Here is a 22,675-nt window from a genome sequence, read left to right as displayed (position 1 = left end):
GTTTAGCACTGCACAGTTTAAATGTTGCAGTCATTTCATTCACAGTTTCGTGCAAACTAGATATTATTTTGACTTCCATTTAACAGATGAAGAAGCAAGTTGAGTGTCTTCCTAAAAACAGTAAGTATAGAATGGTAGTGGTGAAGCTGAACAAAGGTTCTTAAGTCCCTTGCTGTTTCCACTTCTCAAGAGTAAGAATATTGAACCTTAAATAACAAGCTGTATGTGTCAGTTTTTATTGTTCGTTTGAGTTAATATCTTGTCCACTGCATCCTTTTATTAGGAGACAATGAATTATTGGTTAAGTAATATTTCAGGAAGTGGAGTTTTGGCTTCATTTTATATTTATTGCATATTTACTTGAGTATCTACTTTTTATATCATACTTCAGAGTAAGGAGTAAGATAATTGGTGCCACAACTCCAAATAAGGTTAAAACTTGATAACTAAGCATACTTGCTTTTCTTAATGCTTAAGCATTAGAGACTACAAAATATTGTAGTCATTTTACCATTTCAAGGTAGTAGATTGATCACTTGTATGAAAAAGGCCTACATTACTAGTGAAACTAGTTGTGGTCTTGATAATCTTAATTCTGAAATGCCCCCTGTTGTCATTGAGTTAAAGAACTATTTTAAGTTTGGAAAGGATTCATAATTCTTATAAATTCCTGCAGATTACACTAATCTGTGTGGATTTTATAGACTGATTTCATGGTAGGAAGTCTTTATTTTTGTAACTGATGAAAGGATATTGTGGTTTTAAAGTGCTTTAAAAAAACGAGGCAATTCTATCACAACGATTTTATCATTAGAATTTACTGTTTCTCTTAGGATGTTCATTTTTTTCATTTTTTTCCAACACTTTGAAATTAGGTAGTGTTTTTGAATTTAACATACTTTAGAATTTGTTGAAATATCTTAAATATTTTTAACGGTAAGAGCTTCTTAAGAAAGAATTAATATAAGACAGATTTTGAAGCTTGTGATCCAAGGTGTCACTTTATAATCATGTATTGGAAGTGTTGTGTGGTGAAAACTGACTAATTTATAAAATGATTAAATGACACTTGGTACAGAAAACATTGATTCTTTTCCCCAGGAGAGAGTTATTCAAAACCATGTGAGTGTATTAGCGTGTTTATTTTGGTCAAGTTAGCAAACTTAAAGTTGGTAGGTAATATACTTTGGTTATAGAGATAATGAAATTTTCTTTTGCGAGGGGGGGGGGATATTTAGCTGTGCAAGAACACTAAAAACTAGTTTTTCTTTTACTATGAATCTAAGCGTAAGTATTTTTTTAAAAAGTTACCACCTTTTAAGTTAATTTCAGAGGCTATCTTAAATACAATTTTAGAATTTTAAATGCCTCAAATTTCTTTTAGTTTACAAATTAGTTTTAGCTATTGAATCAGATTTTACTTACATTGAAAGTACTCTGAGCTACTTATCCTATATAAATGAATTAATAATAATCTCTTCCATTTTGAGGTCTCTTTTTTAAATTGTCTCTCCCTTCCCCCACCCCCCAACTAGAGTATAAACCATGTCTTATTTTTGAAAAAGCCAAGGCCTCTTTCAGCCACTTTTATTAGTCTTTATGGATAAATCTAGGTATCAAATGAAAAGTGCCTGCGTGAGGATGGGGTAAAAGGGAAGGGCCTGTGGAATGAAACTTATTTTAAATGTTCAGCGAAGGTCACAGGCCCTTACCATCTTGTGGATCAAAATTTGTCCATTTTTTTGGTTGTAAACTGAGATATAATTAAGATTGCTTTGAAATTGGGAAAACAGACTTACGTTGCTCAGTTTCCCTATAGTATGGTTCGGGAAATCTTTTTCTAATATAGAGGCTAAATTTTAACATCAGATTAATACTAGAAGGTTGATGAGGTTATTGTCAAGATTTATTAAGGACCTGTATGTTTGAGGCAATAAAATACTTTTATGTAGAGTAATATTTTGCTCATACTGCATAATAAAACTCCTTTTCACTACCCCTTTCATCTCTGAAACAGTCAGCTCTTCATAGTCTCTAGAATACCTCTTTTTCACCACCCTTTTATTTTAATTAAATTTAGGGAAAAGCTTCTAATAGGTCTGTTTTCATTGATAATATTGTAATGCTCAGTTAAGGAAGGTATGGCAACAGTAAAAAAAACCCCACAGACTGCCCAGCTGATGTGCTCAGTGGTTGAGCATCCACCTATGAACCGGCGGTCATGGTTCAATTCCCGGTCAGGGCAAATGCCTGGGTTGTGGGCTTGATCCCCAGGAGTGGGAGTGCAGGAGGCTGCTGATCAATGATTCTCTCTCATCATTGATGTTTCTATCCCTCTTCCCCTCTGAATCAATGAAAATATATTAAAAAAAAAGAAATAGTAAGACTACTTTGGTCAGTTAGGGACTCCTGTGTGTAAGCTAATTTGCTACCAAATAAGTGGTTACTATGTTCAGGACTCTACTGGATATTGTGGAAGATAGGAACGCAAAATGATTCCCTCTTCATCCATTTTGTTTCAAATTGCTGTGGGATTTAATTCCAAAGTGTAGGTTTTTAAAAAAATGTATTTTTATTAATTTCAGAGAGGAAGAGAGGGATAGAACCATTAATGATGAGAGAGAATAATTGATCGGTTGCCTCCTGCATGCCCTGCACTGGGAATGGAGCCCGCAACCTGGGCATATGCCCTAACCGGGAATCGAACTGTGACCTCCTGGTCCCCATAGGTCGATGCTCAACCACTGAACCATGCCGGTCATCAAATTTTTGATGACTTGAGACCACATTTCAAAACCCATCAAGATACCACAACAAACCCCTTTCCTGGTCTTTTAAAACTTGGCTTTAATTTCTTCTATTTTTTTCTTCTCCTTTTATGGTTCTCTAGGTAGAGGGATGTAGTATATTACAATATAAAGAGCCTGTAATCTGGAGTCAAAGGGAACAGTTCACATTTTAGTCTTGCCTGTATTATGATTTTAAGTAATATCTTTGAGCCTTAGTTCCTCAGCTGCAAAACAGGGTTAGATTTTACCATGAAGGTGTTCTAAGGTCCAAATGAATTTTTGTTAATGACTCCTGTGAACTGTTTTGAAGAATCCTTTGATTTGCATGCTTGCTTTATCCTTTTTGTTGTACAATGGTATATTTTTGAGAGCAGGGATAGTTTAGCTGGTTTAGAACTTTGAATTTAACACAATACCTTGGATATGGTGAGTACTCATTTATTAGAATTAAATTGAAATTCCAACAATAGAATTTATATAAATAAAGGAGACTATAAATTGAGGGCCAAGAATTTGATGCCCTTGGTTGGATCATTGTATTTGGTATTGATGAGTTTAAGGACAGCTTTGCCTGTGACATTGTATGCAAAATTTGTAGATACTTTTCTCAGAGCAGAAACCAGCAACTTTTCAAAAGAGTTGGTCTAAGAATTAACTATTTAGAGGAGACCAGAGGTGCATAGTAAATGTTAAAAGATTTGACAACTCTGAAATGGAAAATTTCTATAAAAATGAGCGTGAGTATGGAAATCTGAAATGGATAGTTACCAGAGGGCTTTTTTTTTTTTTTTTAAGCACCACTGTTTAAAAGCTTTTACTGTATAAAAATGCTTTAACGTTTTTATTAAAGTTAATGAAAAATTTGAAGTTAAGGGAAAGAGTATTGGGAGAGAAGTGGGTTATGAGTCAGAATGTTTGGAGTTGTAATTCACTTAAGGTGGGTGACCATGGGACATTTATTTAAGTTATTTAGTGTCTTACTACTATTTCAGGTCTCTTATCTGTAAAAGGGGAATAATAATAGATTGTTGTGGGGATTACATGTAGAGTATTTAGCACAATTTATTAAGCGTTTACTATGTGATAGGTATTTAACAAATACAGGGAGAGGCAAACGTAGGCTTACAGCTGTGAGTATGGAAAACAGTTTATTCTTGCATTATTGTATTATTTTCCATGAATAACTGTAAACCTACGTTTGTCTCACCCTGTATATCTATTCTGTAGTTGACCTAAAGACCTCATAATACCTTTTATTTTTAATAGTTTTTAATATGTAAGTGAATCTACTGATCTATTAGTAAAAAGCTTTATGTTTTCTTGTAATGGTAATGGATTTTCAGTGATCTAACCACATGTTGAGTTCATTTTTATGACTAATAGTTTGCATGTGAAAATAATAGTTATTGACCTTAGAACTAAAGGACAATTTTGGGATGGATATTTGAATATTTAAAACATTTGAATGTTGAAAAGTAATTATAAATCACTAGAGGCCCGGTGCACGAAATTCGTGCAGGGGGCGGGGGGGGGTTGTCCCTCAGCCCAGCCTGCACCCTCTCCAATCTGGGACCCCTCAAGGGCCTAAACGGGCACTTGAACATCCCTCTCACAACCCAGGCCTGCTGGCTCTCAACTGCTTGCCTGCCTGCCTTCCTGATTGCCCCTAACTGCTTCTGCCTGCCAGCCTGATTACCCCCTAACTGCTCCCCTGCCAGCCTGTTTTCCCCTAACTGCCCTTCCTTGCAGGCCTGGTCCCTCCCAACTGCCCTCCCTTGCTGGCCATCTTGTGGCGGCCATCTTGTGTCCACATGGGGGCAGGATCTTTGACCACATGGGGGCAGCTATCTTGTGTGTTGGAGTGATGGTCAATCTGCATATTACTCTTTTATTAGATAGGATAGCGTAGAGGCCTGGTGCACGGGTGGGGGCCAGCTGGTTTGCCCTGAAGGGTGTCCCGGATCAGGGTGGGTGCTCCTTTGGGGCGTGAGGCGGCCTGGGCGAGGGGCCTGTGGTAGTTTGCAGGCCGGCCACGCCCCCTGGCGACCCAAGCGAGGCCCTGGTATCTGGGGTTTATTTATCTTCTACAATTGAAACTTTGTAGCCTGGAGCAGAGCCAAGCCTTCTGCTTGATCCGTGGTAGCAGCCAGTTTTTTGGGATTTATGTATCTTCTATCATTGAAACTTTGTAGCCTTGAGTGGAGGCCGAGGCCTAGGCCTAGGCCGGCAAGGGCAGGCGGAAAGCTTGGCTTCCTCCATCGCTGGGGAAACCCAAGCCTCCCTCCTGCTCTCTGTGGCCGTAGCCATCTTGGTTGGGTTTATTTGCATATACACTCCTGATTGGCTTGTGGGCGTGGCTTGTGGGTGTAGCGGAGTGATGGTTAATTTGCATATTACTCTTTTATTAGATAGGATGGTTACCATTGTACCCCCGTTCAGTGATAAGAAAGAAATGTAATGGTACCTCTCCAGATGGTAAGTTTTAAGAAGACTAAAAAAGATAATTCCATTATTTTAGTTTAGCTGTCAGTTTGTGACACAGTACATTAAAATTAAAATTGGAGAGTATTGCAATTAATGACTGAAGTTTTGGTGGGAGTATGGGATTGGATTTTAAATTTCTAGAAAGCCTAAATGAAACACACAAAGGAAAAACCATACCATATTTCTAGACTTTCTGCCTAGATCAGCGAATGCACATTGGAACTGGAAAATAAGAGTTTTAATGGCTGGAGTCGGACCTTTCACACCAACACATGCACATCTTTCTCAGTGTAGGTTTGTGGATCAGAGTCTTTGCCTCTGCTGTTTCTGTCTTTTTAACTTGTAGTCATGTTCAGGTCTTACCTTGAACATTTTCTCAGGCAAACTTATCCCTGAAACTTTTTTTTTTTTCAAGAGAGAAGGGGTGAGAGACAGACAGACATCAGTGTGAGAGAGAAACATCAATTGGTTGCTGCCCATATATGCCCCAACCAGCGATTGAACTTGCAACCTAGGTATGTGCCCTGATGGGGAATCCATCCCCGAACCGGCCACCTTTGGTTGTACAGGACAACGCTACAATCAATTGAGCCACCCCAGCCAGGGCTATCCCTGTTTCTTTGTTAGATAAATTGCTAGCACTCCAAGTTCTTCATTTGTCCTTATCACAGTTTGAATAATTATTGTCTATCCTGTTAGAAGGTGTGTTCCTGAGAATAGGAACCATGTCTGTTTTGATCATTGCTGTATCCGCAGCACCTGGCACAGTCCTTGACACTTGCTTTACTAGTAGGTATTCCTTTTTTTTATTTTTTTTAAATAAATCAATATAAAGTTTTTTAATATTAAGAAATAAAAGAAGAATCAGATTGCTTGGAAACATAGCAGGACGTAATTTTCCTTTAGCTACTTTTTTTTTTTTTTAAAATAAATCTTTATTCAGATTATTACAGTTGTTTCTCCTTTTTCCCCCCATAGCTCCCCTCCACCCGGTTCCCACCCCACCTTCTGCCCTTACCTCCCTTCCCACTGTCCTCATCCATAGGTGTATGATTTTTGTCCAGTCTCTTCCTGAACCCCCCATACCCCTTTCCCCCTGAGAATTATCAGTCCACTCCCTTTCTATGCCCCTGATTCTATTATATTCACCAGATTATTCTGTTCCTCAGGTTTTTAATTCACTTGATTTTTAGGTTCACTTGTTGATAGATATGTATTTGTTGTTCATAATTTTTATCTTTACTTTTTCTTCTTCCTCTTCTTTAAGAATACCTTTCAGCATTTCATATAATACTGGTTTGGTGGTGATGAACTCCTTTAGCTTTTTCTTATCTGTGAAGTTCTTTATCTGCCCTTCAATTCTGAATGATAGCTTTGCTGGGTAGAGTAATCTTGGTTGTAGGTTCTTGCTATTCATCACATTGAAAATTTCTTGCCACTCCCGTCTGGCCTGCATAGTTTCTGTTGAGAAATCAGCTGATAATCGTATGGGTGCTCCCTTGTAGGTAATTAACTGTTTTTCTCTTGCTGCTTTTAATATTCTCTCTTTGTCTTTTGCTCTTGGCATTTTAATTATGATGTGTCTTGGTGTGGTCCTCTTTGGATTCCTTTTGTTTGGGGTTCTGTGCGCTTCCTGGACTTGTAAGTCTATTTCTTTCACCAGGTGGGGGAAGTTTTCAGTCATTATTTCTTCAAATAGGTTTTCAGTATCTTGCTCTCTCTCTTCTTCTGGCACCCCCATAATTCTGATGTTGGTATGCTTGAAGTTGTCCCAGAATCTTCTTACACTATCTTCAACTTTTTGGATTTTTTTTTTCTTTTTGCTTTTTCGGTTGAGAGTTTTTTGCTTCTTTGTATTTCAATTCTTTGACTTGATTCTTGTGTTCCTCTAGTCTGTTTTTGGGTCTCTGTATAATATTTTTTATTTCAGTCAGTGTATGTTTAATTTCTAGTTGGTCCTTTTTCATATCTTCGAGCGTCTCGTTATATTTATCGGCCTTTTCTAGGATATTCTTGAAAAGCCTTATAACCGTGGTTTTGAATTCTATATCCAGTCGTTTGTTTTCCTCCATTTCTTTCGTTTGTGATCTGTTTCTTTGACGCCGCATTTTCACTGCTTCCCTGAGTTGGTAAGGTAGATTTGTGTGCTAGGTTTCCAATATGGCCCAGTGGGTCGGCCTCCCCAGTTAACCTGAGGTGGACACTCTTGGTGCACCCCTTTGTGGACTGTGTGTACAGCCTTGTTGTAGTTAAGTCTTGATTGTTGTTGGTATCACTGGGAGGAATTGACCTCCAGGCCAGTTGGCTGTAAGGATCAGCTGTGTCTATGCTGGGAGATTTTCGGTGCTGGAGACAGCCTTATAGGATTAGACTTGCCAAATTGCAATAGCCTCTGTGCTCAGCTTGGATGGGGTGGAGTCTCAGGGCGGAGCAGACAGTCTTGGCTTCCAGTCAGCCTTGCCTTTGCGCGCACTTGTAGACCTCTGCCTTCCCCAGCTCCCGAGTCTCCGTCCGAGAGTCCAGACTCCCCCCACAAGAGCGTGGGTCCCCAGCGGCTCGTCTGGAACCAGGGTTCAGTGCAGTCAGAACTGGGGCTCAGTGCAGTCAGGGGCCTCTGACTCCCTTCTGCTAGGGAAAGCCTGTGGCAACCTCCGCAGCCGTTGTGCGCACTGGCACGCGTGCGCCTTCAGACCTCTGACTTCCCCGGCTCCTGAGTCTTCGCCCGAGAGTCCAGACTCCCCCCACAAGAGCGTGGGTCCCCAGGGGCTCGCCTGGAACCGGGGTTCAGTGCAGTCAGGAGCCTCTGACTCCCTTCTACTAGGGAAAGCCTGTGGCAGCCTCTGCAGCCTTTGTGCGCACTGGCACGCGTGCTCCTTCAGACCTCTGCCTTCCCCGGCTCCCGAGTCTCCGCCTGAGAGTCCAGACTCCCCCCGTAAGAGCGTGGGTCCCCAGAGGCTCGCCCGGAACTGGGGTTCAGTGCAGTCAGAACTGAGGTTCAGTGCGGTCGGGGCTTCCTTCCCCCTTCCGCCAGAGAAAGTCAGCCAGGCTCTCAGCCGCCCTTCCTCTCTGCGCGCACAAAGACCCTTTGCCGTACCTCCAATTCTCTGAGCTTTTCTCTTTCCTTCTAGTTGTAGAATTTTCACTCAGCCAGCTTTCCTGTGATTCTGGATGGTGTCCGTTCTGTCTTTTAGTTGTAGTTTTGAAATTGTTGTGCGAGGCAGCAGTTTAGGTGCTTACCTATGCCGCCATCTTGGTTTCTCCACTAGTAGGTATTCTTAAATATATTTTGGATGAATGTTGAAACTCCTGAAACAGGAAAATTAACTATATGTGGTGAAAGAAGAGAAGGAGGGTTTAGAGCAGAGAGACCAATTAGGAGGTTAGAGGAATACTACAGGTGTGAAATGAAGACACTTGAGCTAGGATAGACATTTTGGAAAAAGTCATTCTTGGGAAACTGAATCAAAGGAAAGAAAATCAAATTTTCTGAGTTGTCTCTAAGACAAATATTACTATTTCTGAGTAAAAAATTTTTTCTTGGATTTAATTATTACAATAGCTTACCCTTTCCCCCCCAGTCATGTCTATTGCTGAAATAAGTAAAGGAACATTGGGTAGTAAAAAAACATGAACCTTTAGAAAGACTTGGGTTATTTTAATTTAACCATCTCAGAAGTTGTTTCCTTGTAAAATAGGAGAAATGTCTTAGTGTTATGAATAAGTGAAATGGAATATGTAAAATGGAAAAGGGGTCGTATTTAATTCATAGAGTCATTTACTCTCCCACTTCTCATGCATAGATATATGGAAAGAATACTCTAGTGGGAATAAGTAATCAATATTGTAGTATTGGTTTTACTAGATCCTGCCTACAGAAAATTTGGCAAATCATTTCATTTCTCCGAACTTAAGATTCTTTTTCTTTAAAGTGAGGGTTTTTGACCATAATATAATTTGGAGCTATCCTTTAGACCAGGGGTGGAGAACATCTGCCACGGCCTTCACAATCATTTGGTCTGGCCCTGCCAAGGCATTAGGGGTGAGTTAGTTAATTAAGTGTTTGACCAAATATAGCAGGCTTAATTTTTAAGTTAGTAATTTTGTATGGCCCACAAATGATGTTATAAATATCCAAATGGCCCTTGGCAGAAAAAAGGTTCCCACCCCTCCAGACAAACCGAGACTATTACAGGTGTGGCTTTGCTATATTCAGGATCTCAAAGATACTTTAGATAGGTTCTTCTGAATTCAAATATCACCAGAATTCTTAACTTATTTTTATGGTGTTGTATTGAAATATCATTTTTGTTCGTCTTCTCTAGGCTAGAACATTTGTAAGATTAAAATTAGGTCCTGTTTATCTTTATACTTCCAGCACATACCTACTTATACTCATCTATTGCACTGCCTATATTCAGTAATTCGGTAGTTGGTTGAATTTCGACTAAATATGGATATGTCTAATACATATTTTTTCTTTCTCACTGCCATTAGTGTGGCTGCATGAAACAAGGAGAACCATTCTATGCCTTATATCTCCCCCACCCCCTTTTTAAATCCTCACCTGATGTTATATTTATAAAGTGAGAGGAAGATGGAGACAGAGAGAGAGAGAGAAACATCTATCAGTTGCTCCCAAAAGCTCCCCTACTGGACACAGGGATGTGGCCTGACTGAGAACCGAGCCAGCAACCTTTTTGTTGTATGGTACGACTCGTCAACCTACTGAGCCCACCTGACCAGGGCCCCAATTCTTTTTAACGGCATATGTGGAAAGATTATTTGAAAAAAAAGGTGTGAATATTTGAATAATTTTAAAGAGCAGACTTTCCCAACAAAAAAATAAATTTGCATATTATTTTAAGAGAAAACTACTATCTAGTTTGCTTAAGAATCCAAGACTCTTGAGCTTATAGAAAGGATTTTAAAAAGTGCAGTTCAGCCCGGCCACGTGGCTCAGTGGTTGAGCATTGACCTATGAACCAGTAGGTCATAGTTCGATTTCCAGTCAGGGCATATGCCCGTGTTGTGGGCTCAATCCCCAGTGTGGGGCGTGCAGGAGGCAACCGGTCAACAATTCTCTTTCATCATTGATGTTTCTATCTGTCTCTTCCTCTACCTTCCTCTCTGAAATCAATAAAAATATTTAAAAAATAAAAGAAGTGCAGTTCATTGTATCCTCACCAACAACCAACGAAGTGAGGAAGAGTACAGAGATTATGACTTGCCCAAGTCACAAGCTTCTTGAGAAGGCACAGTCCTAGCTTTAGACGTGTGGTCTTAGCTATGTCTATATGACTGTTTAAACAACCTTGACTGGAAATTTAATTAAAATCGTATAAATAAATGGGTATTTAAATTTTCAACCTTTCTCTTTTGCAAAGAATTCATATACATTTCTGAACCTTCATTTGTAATATTTATATATGTACATAGATTATTTAGCCCAGGTTTATTTTAAGACTATGAAATATACAAGTTAGTTTTTGTGTTGTGGTTATTCAGTCTTACGGGGAATAGAAGCTCTTTATTGACATTTTATTTCTGTTAATACTTTTTGAAGTTCCTGACTTGCTTTTTGGTTTTCATTTATATTTTGAATTTCTAGAAAGATGAAGTGTTACCAATTTGAGAAAACACATTTTAGAAGGATATTAGTATTTCTCAGTAAATACATTTGCTAATTCATTTCTAAATTACAAAATTGTGCCATGACTTTTTATAAATATTTGTTCAAGTACTGAGAGTGAATGAATTAGCAGTAGACTTTTTAGTGCTTTCAATTCATGTTGGCAGTCATTTGAACATGTCTTTTGAGGTGTTGAGCACTAGTATAGTCATTTTTGTCAGAAATATTTTATGATTTAACACTAACTTCAAACACTAAATATGTGGTTGCTTCTGTATAAAATGGGTGGTGGTCCTCATAGCATATTTTTTTAACATACCTTCTTGGCATATATAGCCATTTTTCTGTAAACTTAAGGTAAAAGATAACTCCTTATATTGTAATTGTGTTGAAGTAAAATGCTTCTAGTATTCTTTTTGAAGATAAGTTGCTTGCTGATCTCTTAAGCTGGATGATGAAAGATGTGGGTGGAGTATCTTAAAGGGCAATAGACTAGAGATGAGAAACAAATTTAAAATGTGCACAGTGCGTAGTGGTGGTAGAAGAATGCAACCTACTTGCTTTCCATAAGCTATATTTCATCATTGTTACATAAAGTCCCTTTTGGCCAATTTAGTGACTGCTGCTGGGTCTTGGGGAAAAATCTTTTGTCTTTATTCACAGAAATAATTGTGGGGACAGAGGATAGTCTTTTTCTTGATTAGAAAAATCCATTTTATCTTTTTAAATTACAGTGATAAGAGATTGTAATTATAGTTAATAATAGTAATAATACCTTGGTTTTAGCTAATGATTTGTAGTGTGCCTCCAATTAATTTTGATTATCATCTCCTGTGACATCCACATATTTTACTTGCCTTGAAAATCATACTTCAAAAAAAAAAAGGTCATACTTAAATTTGTTACTAAAAACTATTTGAACATCTTTAGGTTTAGGAGTTTACTACAAATGAGATGTTTATATGTGATTCTTAGTACAGATCAGGTCATAAGAAAGCAGAATTCCTTCCATCTTAGGTGAGTAGGAAAGGCCTTGGGGAAAATTGACTTGTGTATATGTAACACATGTAATAAAATAGGCACTTCTCTTTACTTTAAAAAAATTGTTTGCCAGTTTAAAGATCTATAGCAATATGGGAGGCAAAATGAGTTGGCCTTATAGAAATCTAATGTGGTCTAAATTCCTTAATTCCATTTAAGACCAGTTTCATGTTTCTTTTGTTCTTGATAAATAAAAACTAAAATGACTGCCCCTTTGTCTCTGGGATGAATTTTTGGAGTTGGATTTTATGTTGAGATTGTTAGGCTCAGATCTGTTTTAGCTCTAAATATGGGACAAGTTCTACCTCAGGGTAGTGTTGCTTTATTTATTTATTTAAAATTTTAATTGAGTTTATTGGGGTGACTATAAAAATGACTATAAAATTATGTAGGTTTCAGGTGCACAATTCTATAATACATCATCTGTATATTGTGTGTTCAAATAGTGTTGTTTTCTATGACTGACCTTGAATTAATTTTTTTGTGTGTGTGTTTTAAAAAACATGTTTTATTACTACCAGCAGGAGCGGCCTGCATGGCGTGGCAGGTACGCTGGGCTCAGGGTGTGTGTGGTCTATGAGTAAATGATGATGACTGGGAAGCTTGAAGGAAAGGGGCTGGGGCTGGAGGCCAGCTCCGAGGGTTCTTCAGACGCTTAAAGGTATCATGGCAAGCTAATGCCAAGCCGCCGACAAGATTAAGAAATTCTTGGAAATCTAGTTGCCCATCAGAGTTGAGGTCCAATTTCTTCATCATGTGGTCAAGGACACCGGGGTCCTCCTGGTTCTTTGTGAAGGCAGCCAGTTCCGTATTCACGAAGGTTAGGAACTCCGTCTTGGAGAGTGTGAAGCTGTTACTGTCCTTTCCAGCGTACCTCATGTTGGAGTGGAGCAAGGCTCAGAGGCTGTGAGCGGGGAGTGGTACGGCGAGCTCTGGGTTGAATTAATTTTTTTTTAAAAAATATATCTATTGATTTCAGAGAGGAAGGGAGATGGAAAGAGAGATAAAAACATCAATGATGAGAGAGAATCATTGATTGGCTGCCTCTTGCACGTCCCCTACTGGGGATCAAGCCTGCAACCTAGGCATGTGCCCTTGACCAGAATCGAACCTGGGACCCTTCAGTCCGCAGGCTGACACTCTATCCACTGAGCCAAACCAGCTAGGGCTTGAATTAACTTTTTATGAAGCTAATTGACTTGTAGGAGTCATCCTCCTATATAATAAGAGGCTAATATGCAAATTGTCCCCTCGGGAGTTCGACTGACCAGGCGTTCGACTACTCACTATGACATGCGATGATCACCAGGGGCGGTGTGGAATGAAGGAAGGCCCTGGCTGGCAGCCAGCAGCCAGGGGAAAGAAGGCCCTAATAGTTCCTAATCGCCGGCCAGGCCTAGGGACCCTACTTGTGCACGAATTTCGTGCACCAGGCCTCTAGTCTATATATATAAAAGGCTAAGTGACCGGCTGGTAGCTATGATGCACACTGACCATGAGGAGGCAGACGCTTAATGCAGGAGCTGGCGAGCTGCAGTGACTTGACAGCGGCGGTTCTCTTGGGTGATGCACCCTGGAACCAGAGAGGAGGGAGCCCAATTCCTCGCAGGGCCATGCAATTCCACCTTCGGCTGTGGGTTATGTTGTTGCTGGGGCACTGTTGGCCCTGAATCTGGTTTACTGTACACTTGCATTTGCGTTCCACACCCTGTATGACAACAACTTTGCAGAGTGACCTCTCGCACTCTGAGACCCCTCGGGGAATGTTGGAGAGCCAGTTTCAGCCTTATCCCTGCAGGCCAGGCCGAGGGACCCCACCAGCCGGAGGGACCCCACTCATTCCGCAGACACCCTTTGAGCTGCGATGCCACCCCAAATGCGGCCGGCCAGGGAGGACCTCGGGAGGTTGTCTCCAGGGCATGTCCGGCCTGTCTCGCACAGTCCTGCCCTGCCGGCCACCTTCTAATTAATTTCCTTTCAATGTGCACAAATCGTGCACCGGGCCATGGATTCTGGTATTTAATAGTTTATCTTGTTATTAAAACTATCTGCCCATATAAGTCAAATTGTATGTAAACAATATCTTGTGTTTGTGTGTGCCATAGATGTACAAAGCAAAGAAACAACTTCTGGTGTGTGCATACCAGATGAAACTTGAGTGACAGCTATTTTGATGTATAATATTGGCTCTATTTAATTATTTCTTTAATCAGTAATTTACCCAAATTTGTAAATGTGGCAATTAAATTTTTTTGGCATTAATGATTGTTCTTATGTGACTTTGGGCAAGTCACATACTTTTGTGTCTCAGTCTCTCTAATCTGTAAGATGAGGATACTAATAGTGCTTACCTCATATGATTATTGTAAGCATTAATTTAGTTAATACATGTTTCAGTTACTGTGGCTACATGACAGTCAACTCAAACATTGAATGGTTTAAAACAAATATTTTGCTTACGAATCTTCTATCTGAGCAGGGTTTCGTCTGGTTAGGTCATTCCACTTGGTGTCAACTTGGAGAAGCATAAAGGCTGGAGACTGCAGTTTACAGAAAACTCATTCATGTATCTGTCATGTATGTGGTGCCTGAGCTCAAAAGACTCAAACAGCTGCGTGCTAGGACAGCTGGGGCTCCCCTGCGTCTCTCTCTCTCTCTTTGAAATTTATCTTTATAGTTGAAAGTATTACAGAGACCTTCCTTTTCCCCCCATTGACTCCCTCCTCCTCACGCCTGCCCCCTCCTCAGGCCTTTACTGTACTATTGTCTATATCGGTGGTCGCCAACCGGTGGTCCGTGAGGTCCGAAAGGTTGGCAACTGCTGGTTTATATCTATGGGTTATGTATATATGCATATAAATTCTTTGGTCTGTGAACTTTCTTCGCAGGATCTCTTCTGCGTGGTGTCTTCAGAGCAGTCAGATTTCTTTACAGGGTAGTTCAGGGGCTCCCAAGTTGTGTGTTCTGAGAGAGAGCTAGGCTGAAGCTGTACTGCCTTTATCACTTAGCCGTAAGATGTCTGGTAGTATCATAACTTCTGAGTAGTCTTTGACCTGCTTTGATTCAAGGGGAGATAATAGACCCCCCCTCCCCCGCAAAATATAGAACCCCTCCACCTCTTTTTTTTTTTTTTTAAATATATTTTTATTGATTTTTTACAGAGAGGAAGAGAGAGGGATAGAAAGTTAGAAACATCGATGAGAGAGAGACATCGATCAGCTGCCTCCTGCACACCTCCTACTGGGGATGTGCCCGCAACCCAGGTACATGCCCTTGACCAGAATCGAACCTGGGACCCTTCAGTCCACAGGCCGACGCTCTATCCACTGAGCCAAACCGGTTAGGGCTCTTTTTTTTTTTTTTTTTTAATGTATTTTTATTGATTTCAGAGAGGGACAGAGAGACAGAAACATCAATGATGAGAGAGAATCATTAATTGGGCTGACTCCTGCATTCCTCACACTGGGGATCAAGCCTGCAAACCAGGCATGTGCCCTTGACCGGAATCGAACTGTGACCTCCTGGTTCATAGGTTGACACTCAACCACTGAGCCACGCCAGCTGGCCTCTCCCTCCCGCACCACCTCTTGATGCCATGTTGTAATAAGAGCATGTGGGAGGATGAATATTGGTGTAGCCATATTTCAGTCTGACAACACAGCACATAGAACAAAAGCAGGATATACAGGAAATAGTAAGCTGTTATGATAAAGAATGGGAAGTCAGATTTAATTAGTGTCTTATTATTTGTGATATACATTTTGATGCAGTGAATTACATAATTCCTCTTTCCTTAAGAGCAAGTCATAAAATGTTAACAGGCCAGGCAGTTTATAGTTTTCATGAAGTGCCTTTTTCTTTTGATGGCTCAGTTTTAGCTTTTAATCACTTTGTCAATTCCTAGAATAAGGAACATGGCACAAAATAATTGTTCATTCCAACAAATGGGGGTGAGGAATGGTATGGATAACTCAAAGTGTTTTCACTCTTAAAGTTGTATAATATCTGGTATACAACCTCAGACTTTTCAAAAACATAAAATCCTCTTAAATGCTTTGCACTGTTTTGAATTTTAACCTTTAATAATTTTGATTATAAGTGTGGGAGAGACAGAGTAATCTTCTGAGTAGTTAGCGGCAAAATTTTTTTTGATAGATGAAACATTGCCTGTTAGCTTACTCTGCTATCTACACTAATAAAAGAGAAAGATGCAAATTGACTGTACCTTCACGATGCCCACAAGCCAATCAGGAGTGAGTATGCAAATTAACACAACAAATATGGTGGGTTAATTTGCATATACAGGCCCCGAGCGTATATACAGGTTAATTTGCATATACAGGTTCCGCACTGCCCCAGTGCTCCGGGCCTCTGGGCAGCATGGGAAGGCGGAAAGGTGGCTCCGGGCCGGAGCAAAGGCAGTGCCGGCAGCCAGGGAAGGAAGGCCCATTCTTGCATGAATCTTGGTGCTACGGGCCTCTAGTATGATTAGATTAGCACTCCTGTGTGTGGTTTTATTTACCTACAATTTGATAAATACTTTGAAAACTATACATAGTATATTTATTTCTACCCAAACCATGTTACCAAGATAAACTAAGTTTATAATACTTGCTCTGACTCTGTTAAATATTCCTTAAACCAGTGGAATTACTGTCCCTTTTTTCATGCCACTTTCCTTCATTCTGTGTGGAAGACCATGTTCCAGTCTTAAAACATTAGCATTATAGACTATTTGTTTTAGAATAATTAAGATACAAATTAGGACTGAAGACTTTTTAATGATTATCTTTTTTATTGATACAACAAAAATAAAACAGCCTGGTCCATTAGAGATTAGGGAGGTTCTTTTGTGGAACCTCTTTCTTTAACTTTCAGATCCTGAAGAAAAATGGTTAGATGCCTTGCTCGTTCTGTTTGCCTAATACATTCCTTGTGTATGGTACATTTTATCCTTTCTGTCACTCTGTATATAAGATAGCTCAGTGGTTTCTCACTTTCTAGTGTGAAAGTACTTACCCATTTCATAATTAGTAACTTGAAAATTTCGGATCTATGGTTGAGAAAGTAAACTAAAAACAATTTACAGACTTTGAATAGTGGATGAAACTTTTTTCCAAATGAATATTTATATGGAACCCAATACAAAAAGACATAATAAAGTATTTTATTAGTATTTATTTATTTAAATGTTTTTATTGATTTTAGGGAGAGAGAAAGGAAGGGTGGGGGAAGAAAGAGAGAAACAAGAAGTGAGAGACATCAATTGGCTGCCTCCTGCACTCCCTACTGGGCCTTGAGCCGAAACCCGGTTATGTGCCCTGTAGGGGAATCCAGCCATGACGTTTTGGTGCATGGGAGGATGCTCAACCAACGGAGCCACACTGGCCAGGGCAGTATTTATTTTTATAAGCTAAAAACTTTTTATAAAATCAACAAAAAACAGTAAATCTTTTAGAAGCATTTAAATTTGAAGTAGGGTTTGTTTTATTCTGTTTTCTTAATTCTGTTTTGGCTGCTTAGTCATGAAATTTTGACTTGCAGATATGTACAGCTCGTCTTTCAGACTCTGTATATACTTTAGTTGTACTGATCGAGAGCTATAAAAGAGTATTTCTAGTATAGACATTTTGTTTGAAAGACGCCATTAATTATCTTAATTATCTTCATATCACAAATGCAAAAGTGACCAGCCCTTCAAACTTAAGCAACAAAACTTAATATTGTTTCATGTTAGCTCTTTAATTTGGAACTAGCCACCTGGCTACTTCCCTAGGAGAGGAGATCATGCAGCAAGTTAATTTGTGAGTCTTCTTGGAAGGTGTTTAATTGGGAAAAGCATAAGGTATGTGACTGCAGACTAATTTTGTGAATGGACATATATAGGCCTAAATTAGGGTTGGGAAACGCCAGTGCAGAGTTGCAACTTTACTAATCAATGTCTTCATAGGAATTGGACATTCTTATATTTTAATTTTTGTGTGTGACAAGAGTAAATTATATTTGATTTCAAATTATGCACCCATATCCTCTTCAGGTCCCTGTTCTCAACTCTTCTTTAAAGTTAGACATTTTAGTAGCCTAGAAATCATTTCAGAGCAGGGGGAAAAAGAGGAGGACCCCAAGTTGCCCAGAAAAATCCACAACACAAATGAATTTCCTCACAGATAGCTGAAAAGAAGACTACAGATAAAGCGGTCCCTATCCATGTGACCTCAGAATGAATTTTAAATTCAACAATTAACCTCAAAATAAAACAAAAATATTTCCAACTCTGCACTCGCGTTTCCCAACCCTAATTTAGGCCTATACTCTTTCCATTCCAGAGACAGTTAAGCTTTCCTCCATATATACCAGGGGTAGGGAACCTTATTTCTGCCAAGGGATATTTATAACATCATTCAAGGACCATTCAGAGTTATCAACTTAAAAATTAGCCTGCTATATTTGGTCAAACATTTAATTAACTTACCCCTAATGCCTTGGTAGGGCCAGGTCAATTGATTATGCGGGCCTTATATGGCCCTTGTGCCAGACGTTCCCTACTCCTGATATATACTCTAGATCAGTGTTTCTCAAACATTTGCTCTTAAGCACTCTTTTGCTTTCTTAAATATTGAGGAATATGAATTATATGTCAATAAAACTGTTAAAGTTACTGAAGAATCCAGAGCTTTTGTTTTATTTTTTGTTAATCCTCACCCGAGGGTATTTTTTCCATTGATTTTTAGAGAGAATGGAAAGAAGGGTTGGGGGAGAGAGAAACATTGATGTGAGAGAGACACACTGATTGATTGCCTCCTCCATGTGCCCCAAGCAGACCAGGGATCAAACCTGCAACGCATGTACATGATCTTGACCCGGAATAGAACCCTCCACCCTTTGGTGCACAGGCCAATGCTCCATCCACTGAACCACACCAGCCAGAGCCTAAAGAGTATTTTTTAAAATGTAAAATAACTTTTCCAGTTAAAGAAATAGAAGTGACATTGTTTTATTTTTAACTAGAGGCCCGGTGCATGAAATTAGTGCACTTGGGGGGGGGGTGTCCCTCAGCCCAGCCTGCACCCTCTCCAATGTGGGACCCCTCGAGGGATGTCCGACTGCCCGTTTAAGCCCGATCCCACCGGACATCCCTCTCACAATCCAGGACTGCTGGCTCCCAACTGCTCGCCTGCCTGCCTTCCTGATTGCTCCTAACAGCTTCTTGCCAGCCTGATCACCCCCTAACCACTCACCTGCCAGTCTGATTGATGCCTAACTGCTCCCCTGCCAGCCTGTTTTCCCCTAACTGCCCTCCCCTGCAGGCCTGGTCACCCCTAACTGCTCTCTCCTGCAGGCCTGGGTCCCTCCCAACTGCCTTTCCCTGCAGGCCTGGTTGCCCCCAACTTCCCTCCTCTGCCGGCTTGGTCACCCCTAACTGCCCTCCCCTGCAGGCTTGATCGCCCACAACTGCCCTCCCTTGCAGGCCTGGTCCCTCCCAACTGCCCTCCCCTGCTGGCCTGATCGCCCACAACTTCCCTCCCTTGCAGGCCTGGTCCCTCCCAACTGCCCTCCCCTGCTGGCCATCTTGTGGTGGCCATCTTGTGTCCACATGGGGGCAGGATCTTTGACCACATGGGGGCAGCCATCTTGTGTGTTGGAGTGATGGTCAATCTGTATATTACTCTTTTATTAGAAAGGATAGAGGCCTGGTGCACGGGTGGGGGCCAGCTGGTTTGCCCTGAAGGGTGTCCCAGATCAGGGTGGGTGCTCCCTTGGGGCGTGAGGCGGCCTGGGCGAGGGGCCTGTGGTAGTTTGCAGGCCGGCCACGCCCCCTGGCGACCCAAGCGAGGCCCTGGTATCTGGGGTTTATTTATCTTCTACAATTGAACCTTTGTAGCCTGGAGCGGAGCCAAGCCTTCTGCTTGCTGCGTGGCGGCAGCCATTTTTTGGGGGGGATTTATGTATCTTCTATAATTGAAACTTTGTAGCTTTAAGCGGAGGCCTGGGCATGCGGAAAGCTTGGCTTCCTCCATCACCGGGGGCAACCCTAGCCTCCTGCTCTTTCCAGCTTGGTGGCTGCCGCCATTTCTGTTTGGGTTTATGTGTTTTCTATCATTGAAACTTTGTAGCCTTGAGTGGAGGCCTAGGCCGGCAAGGGCAGATGGAAAGCTTGGCTTCCTCCATTGCCAGGGAAACCCAAGCCTCCCTCCTGCTCTCTGTGGCTGTAACCATCTTGGTTGGGTTTATTTGCATATTCGCTCTGATTGGCTGGTGGGTGTGGCTTGTGGGTGTAGCGGAGTGATGGTTAATTTGCATATTACTCTTTTATTAGATAGGATGTCTTTAATGTCTGGCTTAACAGCTAGTTCTCACCTGTGCCTCTTGCAATGAATTAGTTTGGTTGAACAATGTGATGAAAATCTGGCCTCATACAGATACTTAGTGGGAAAGGAAGGAGTATTTTTTTAAAAATACATTTTTATTTATTTCAGAAAGGAAGGGAGAGAGAAATAGAAACATCAATGCTGAGAGAGAATCATTGATTGGCTGCCTCCTGCACGCTCCTACTGGGGATTGAGCCCCCCAACCCAGGCATGTGCCCTGACTGGGAATTGAACCCTGACCTCCTGGATCATAGATCGATGCTCAACCACTGAGCCACACCGGCCAGCATAAGACATTTTTTGTAACTGAAGCATGGTGCAAGAATGTTTTTGCTAGTTCTTGGGGTGCATTTGTTGTTAGACACAAATCATTAAACTTACTAAATAGGTTCAAATTCAGTTTAATTCTTAGGTGTGAGCAAATAAGGTTGAAATGGGATTAGTGAATGTTTTTACTTTTAGAAGAAGGTGTGCTAAAATAATTGTGGTTGAAGTATGTTTGCAACTTGCGGATGATTGAGAAAAACAAATTACATATAGCCATTATAAGATTGAGATACATTTTTTTGTGTCTGAAATTTTCTGTAATAAAAACTTGGGGTAGGGAAGCATACCCATTAATATAATATAATTTTTATAATTTACTGGTACTAAATTGCAAGTTGCTATAGATAGCTTTTGATGGGTTTAGTCTGAAAACATTCTTTCCGTTGACTGTTCTGTAATTGAAGCTACTTCCACGTAGTTTTCCTGTTGGGAAGATATTTTTAAAAAAAGTGATTTGCTTATATGAAATGCTGAAAGGTATTCTTAAAGAAGAGGAAGAAGAAAAAAGTAAAGATAAAAATTATGAACAACAAATACATATCTATCAACAAGTGAACCTAAAAATCAAGTGAATTAAAAACCTGAGGAACAGAATAAACTGGTGAATATAATAGAATCAGGGGCATAGAAAGGGAGTGGACTGATAATTCTCAGGGGGAAAGGGGTATGGGGGGTTCAGGAAGAGACTGGACAAAAATCATACACCTATGGATGAGGACAGTGGCGGGGAGGTAAGGGCAGAAGGTGGGGTGGGAACTGGGTGGAGGGGAGCTACAGGGGGAAAAAGGAGAAACAATTGTAATAATCTGAATAAAGATTTATTAAAATTAAAAAATAAATAAAATAAAAGGAAAAAAAAGAAAAAAAAGTGATTTGCTTTTAAAATGAAGGAGAAATTGTGTTACATTTCTTAAGGTGTGAAATTTTGAGTATTTAAAATTACTCAATGTTTATTACTAATAATTTTTGGTAAATAAAAAGGTTACTAACATGTCATACTTTGTTTAGTAAATAAAAAATAAAGGGGATTGATTGGCATTGTCAATTTTTTTAGATTAGATTAAAAGACATTTTATTTGGACTTTGGGTAAAATCAGAGAAATTTATTGCACCCAGTTTTCTCTCTTCTGCTTTTTTATTTAGAAGGGAAAATACAGCCAAATTTCCCAACCTATTTGAGATGGAAAGAGGTAGGATGTGATGGCAGTTATATTCTTAGATTAATAGGTCATCTAGTGATTTGCAAAATTGTAAAGATAATCTTTTGATTCTGATATGCTTATAGCTGGAAACTATTCCTCCATTTTGCTTAGAACTATAGAAGGGATGCAGAGTGGTGACCTGTATGCATATGTATGTGTGTGTGTGTTTGGTTTGTTTTTTGTAGGGTATAGTATTGGGGAGTTCATGACTGCCAAAAGTTGCTTAACTTACCCCATGCATATCTGGTTTTGAGGTACTAGCATTTTTTATTTTTTGCACTTTGATTTGTACTTTATTGCCAACTACATAATTTGAAGAAAATTATTTGTTACTTTCTAATGGAAAATATAGGTAGTATGCTTTGTATGGGGCAGAATATCAAATGGTAACCTTAATTAAATATTTATAAGATCATATTCATGTTAGTGAATTTCTAGGAATAACACAGCCTTTTTTCTTCTTTTGTAGCATAAGCAGTACTATAATGGATGTAGACAGCACAATTTCCAGTGGGCGTTCAACTCCAGCCATGATGAATGGACAAGGAAGCACTACTTCTTCAAGCAAAAATATTGCCTATAATTGTTGTTGGGACCAGTGCCAGGCTTGCTTCAACTCTAGTCCAGACCTGGCAGATCACATCCGTTCCATACATGTAGATGGTCAGCGAGGAGGGGTTTGTTTTGTCATTTCTTTTTTTACTCCCTGTGTTCATTAGTTTTATTAATTTACAATGGATAGTTAGGCTTTTTTCCCCTCAAAGTAAACGCTTTATTTTTTCAAATGTTTTTTTCCACCTTTTATTTGCAAATTTCCACTTGATGCAATTAAGT

At 40.0% G+C, this 22,675-nt stretch overlaps 1 protein-coding gene across 2 annotated transcripts in view; it reads left to right on the top strand.

Moving 5' to 3' along the window:
* The window catches only part of AEBP2 (AE binding protein 2), a 61,556-nt gene that overhangs the window by 2,250 nt on the left and 36,631 nt on the right, over positions 1-22,675 (top strand). For both annotated transcript variants that reach the window (XM_080661416.1, XM_080661417.1), the window contains exon 2: positions 22,311-22,518. In XM_080661416.1, coding sequence (XP_080517542.1) covers positions 22,311-22,518 — 208 coding nt within the window. The remainder of the gene's footprint in view (positions 1-22,310; positions 22,519-22,675) is intronic.

This window comes from Plecotus auritus, assembly GCF_963455305.1.
Source record: "Plecotus auritus genome assembly, chromosome: 3".
Classification (NCBI taxonomy): Eukaryota; Metazoa; Chordata; class Mammalia; order Chiroptera; family Vespertilionidae; genus Plecotus; species Plecotus auritus.
This window is presented reverse-complemented; position numbering and strand designations above follow the sequence as displayed.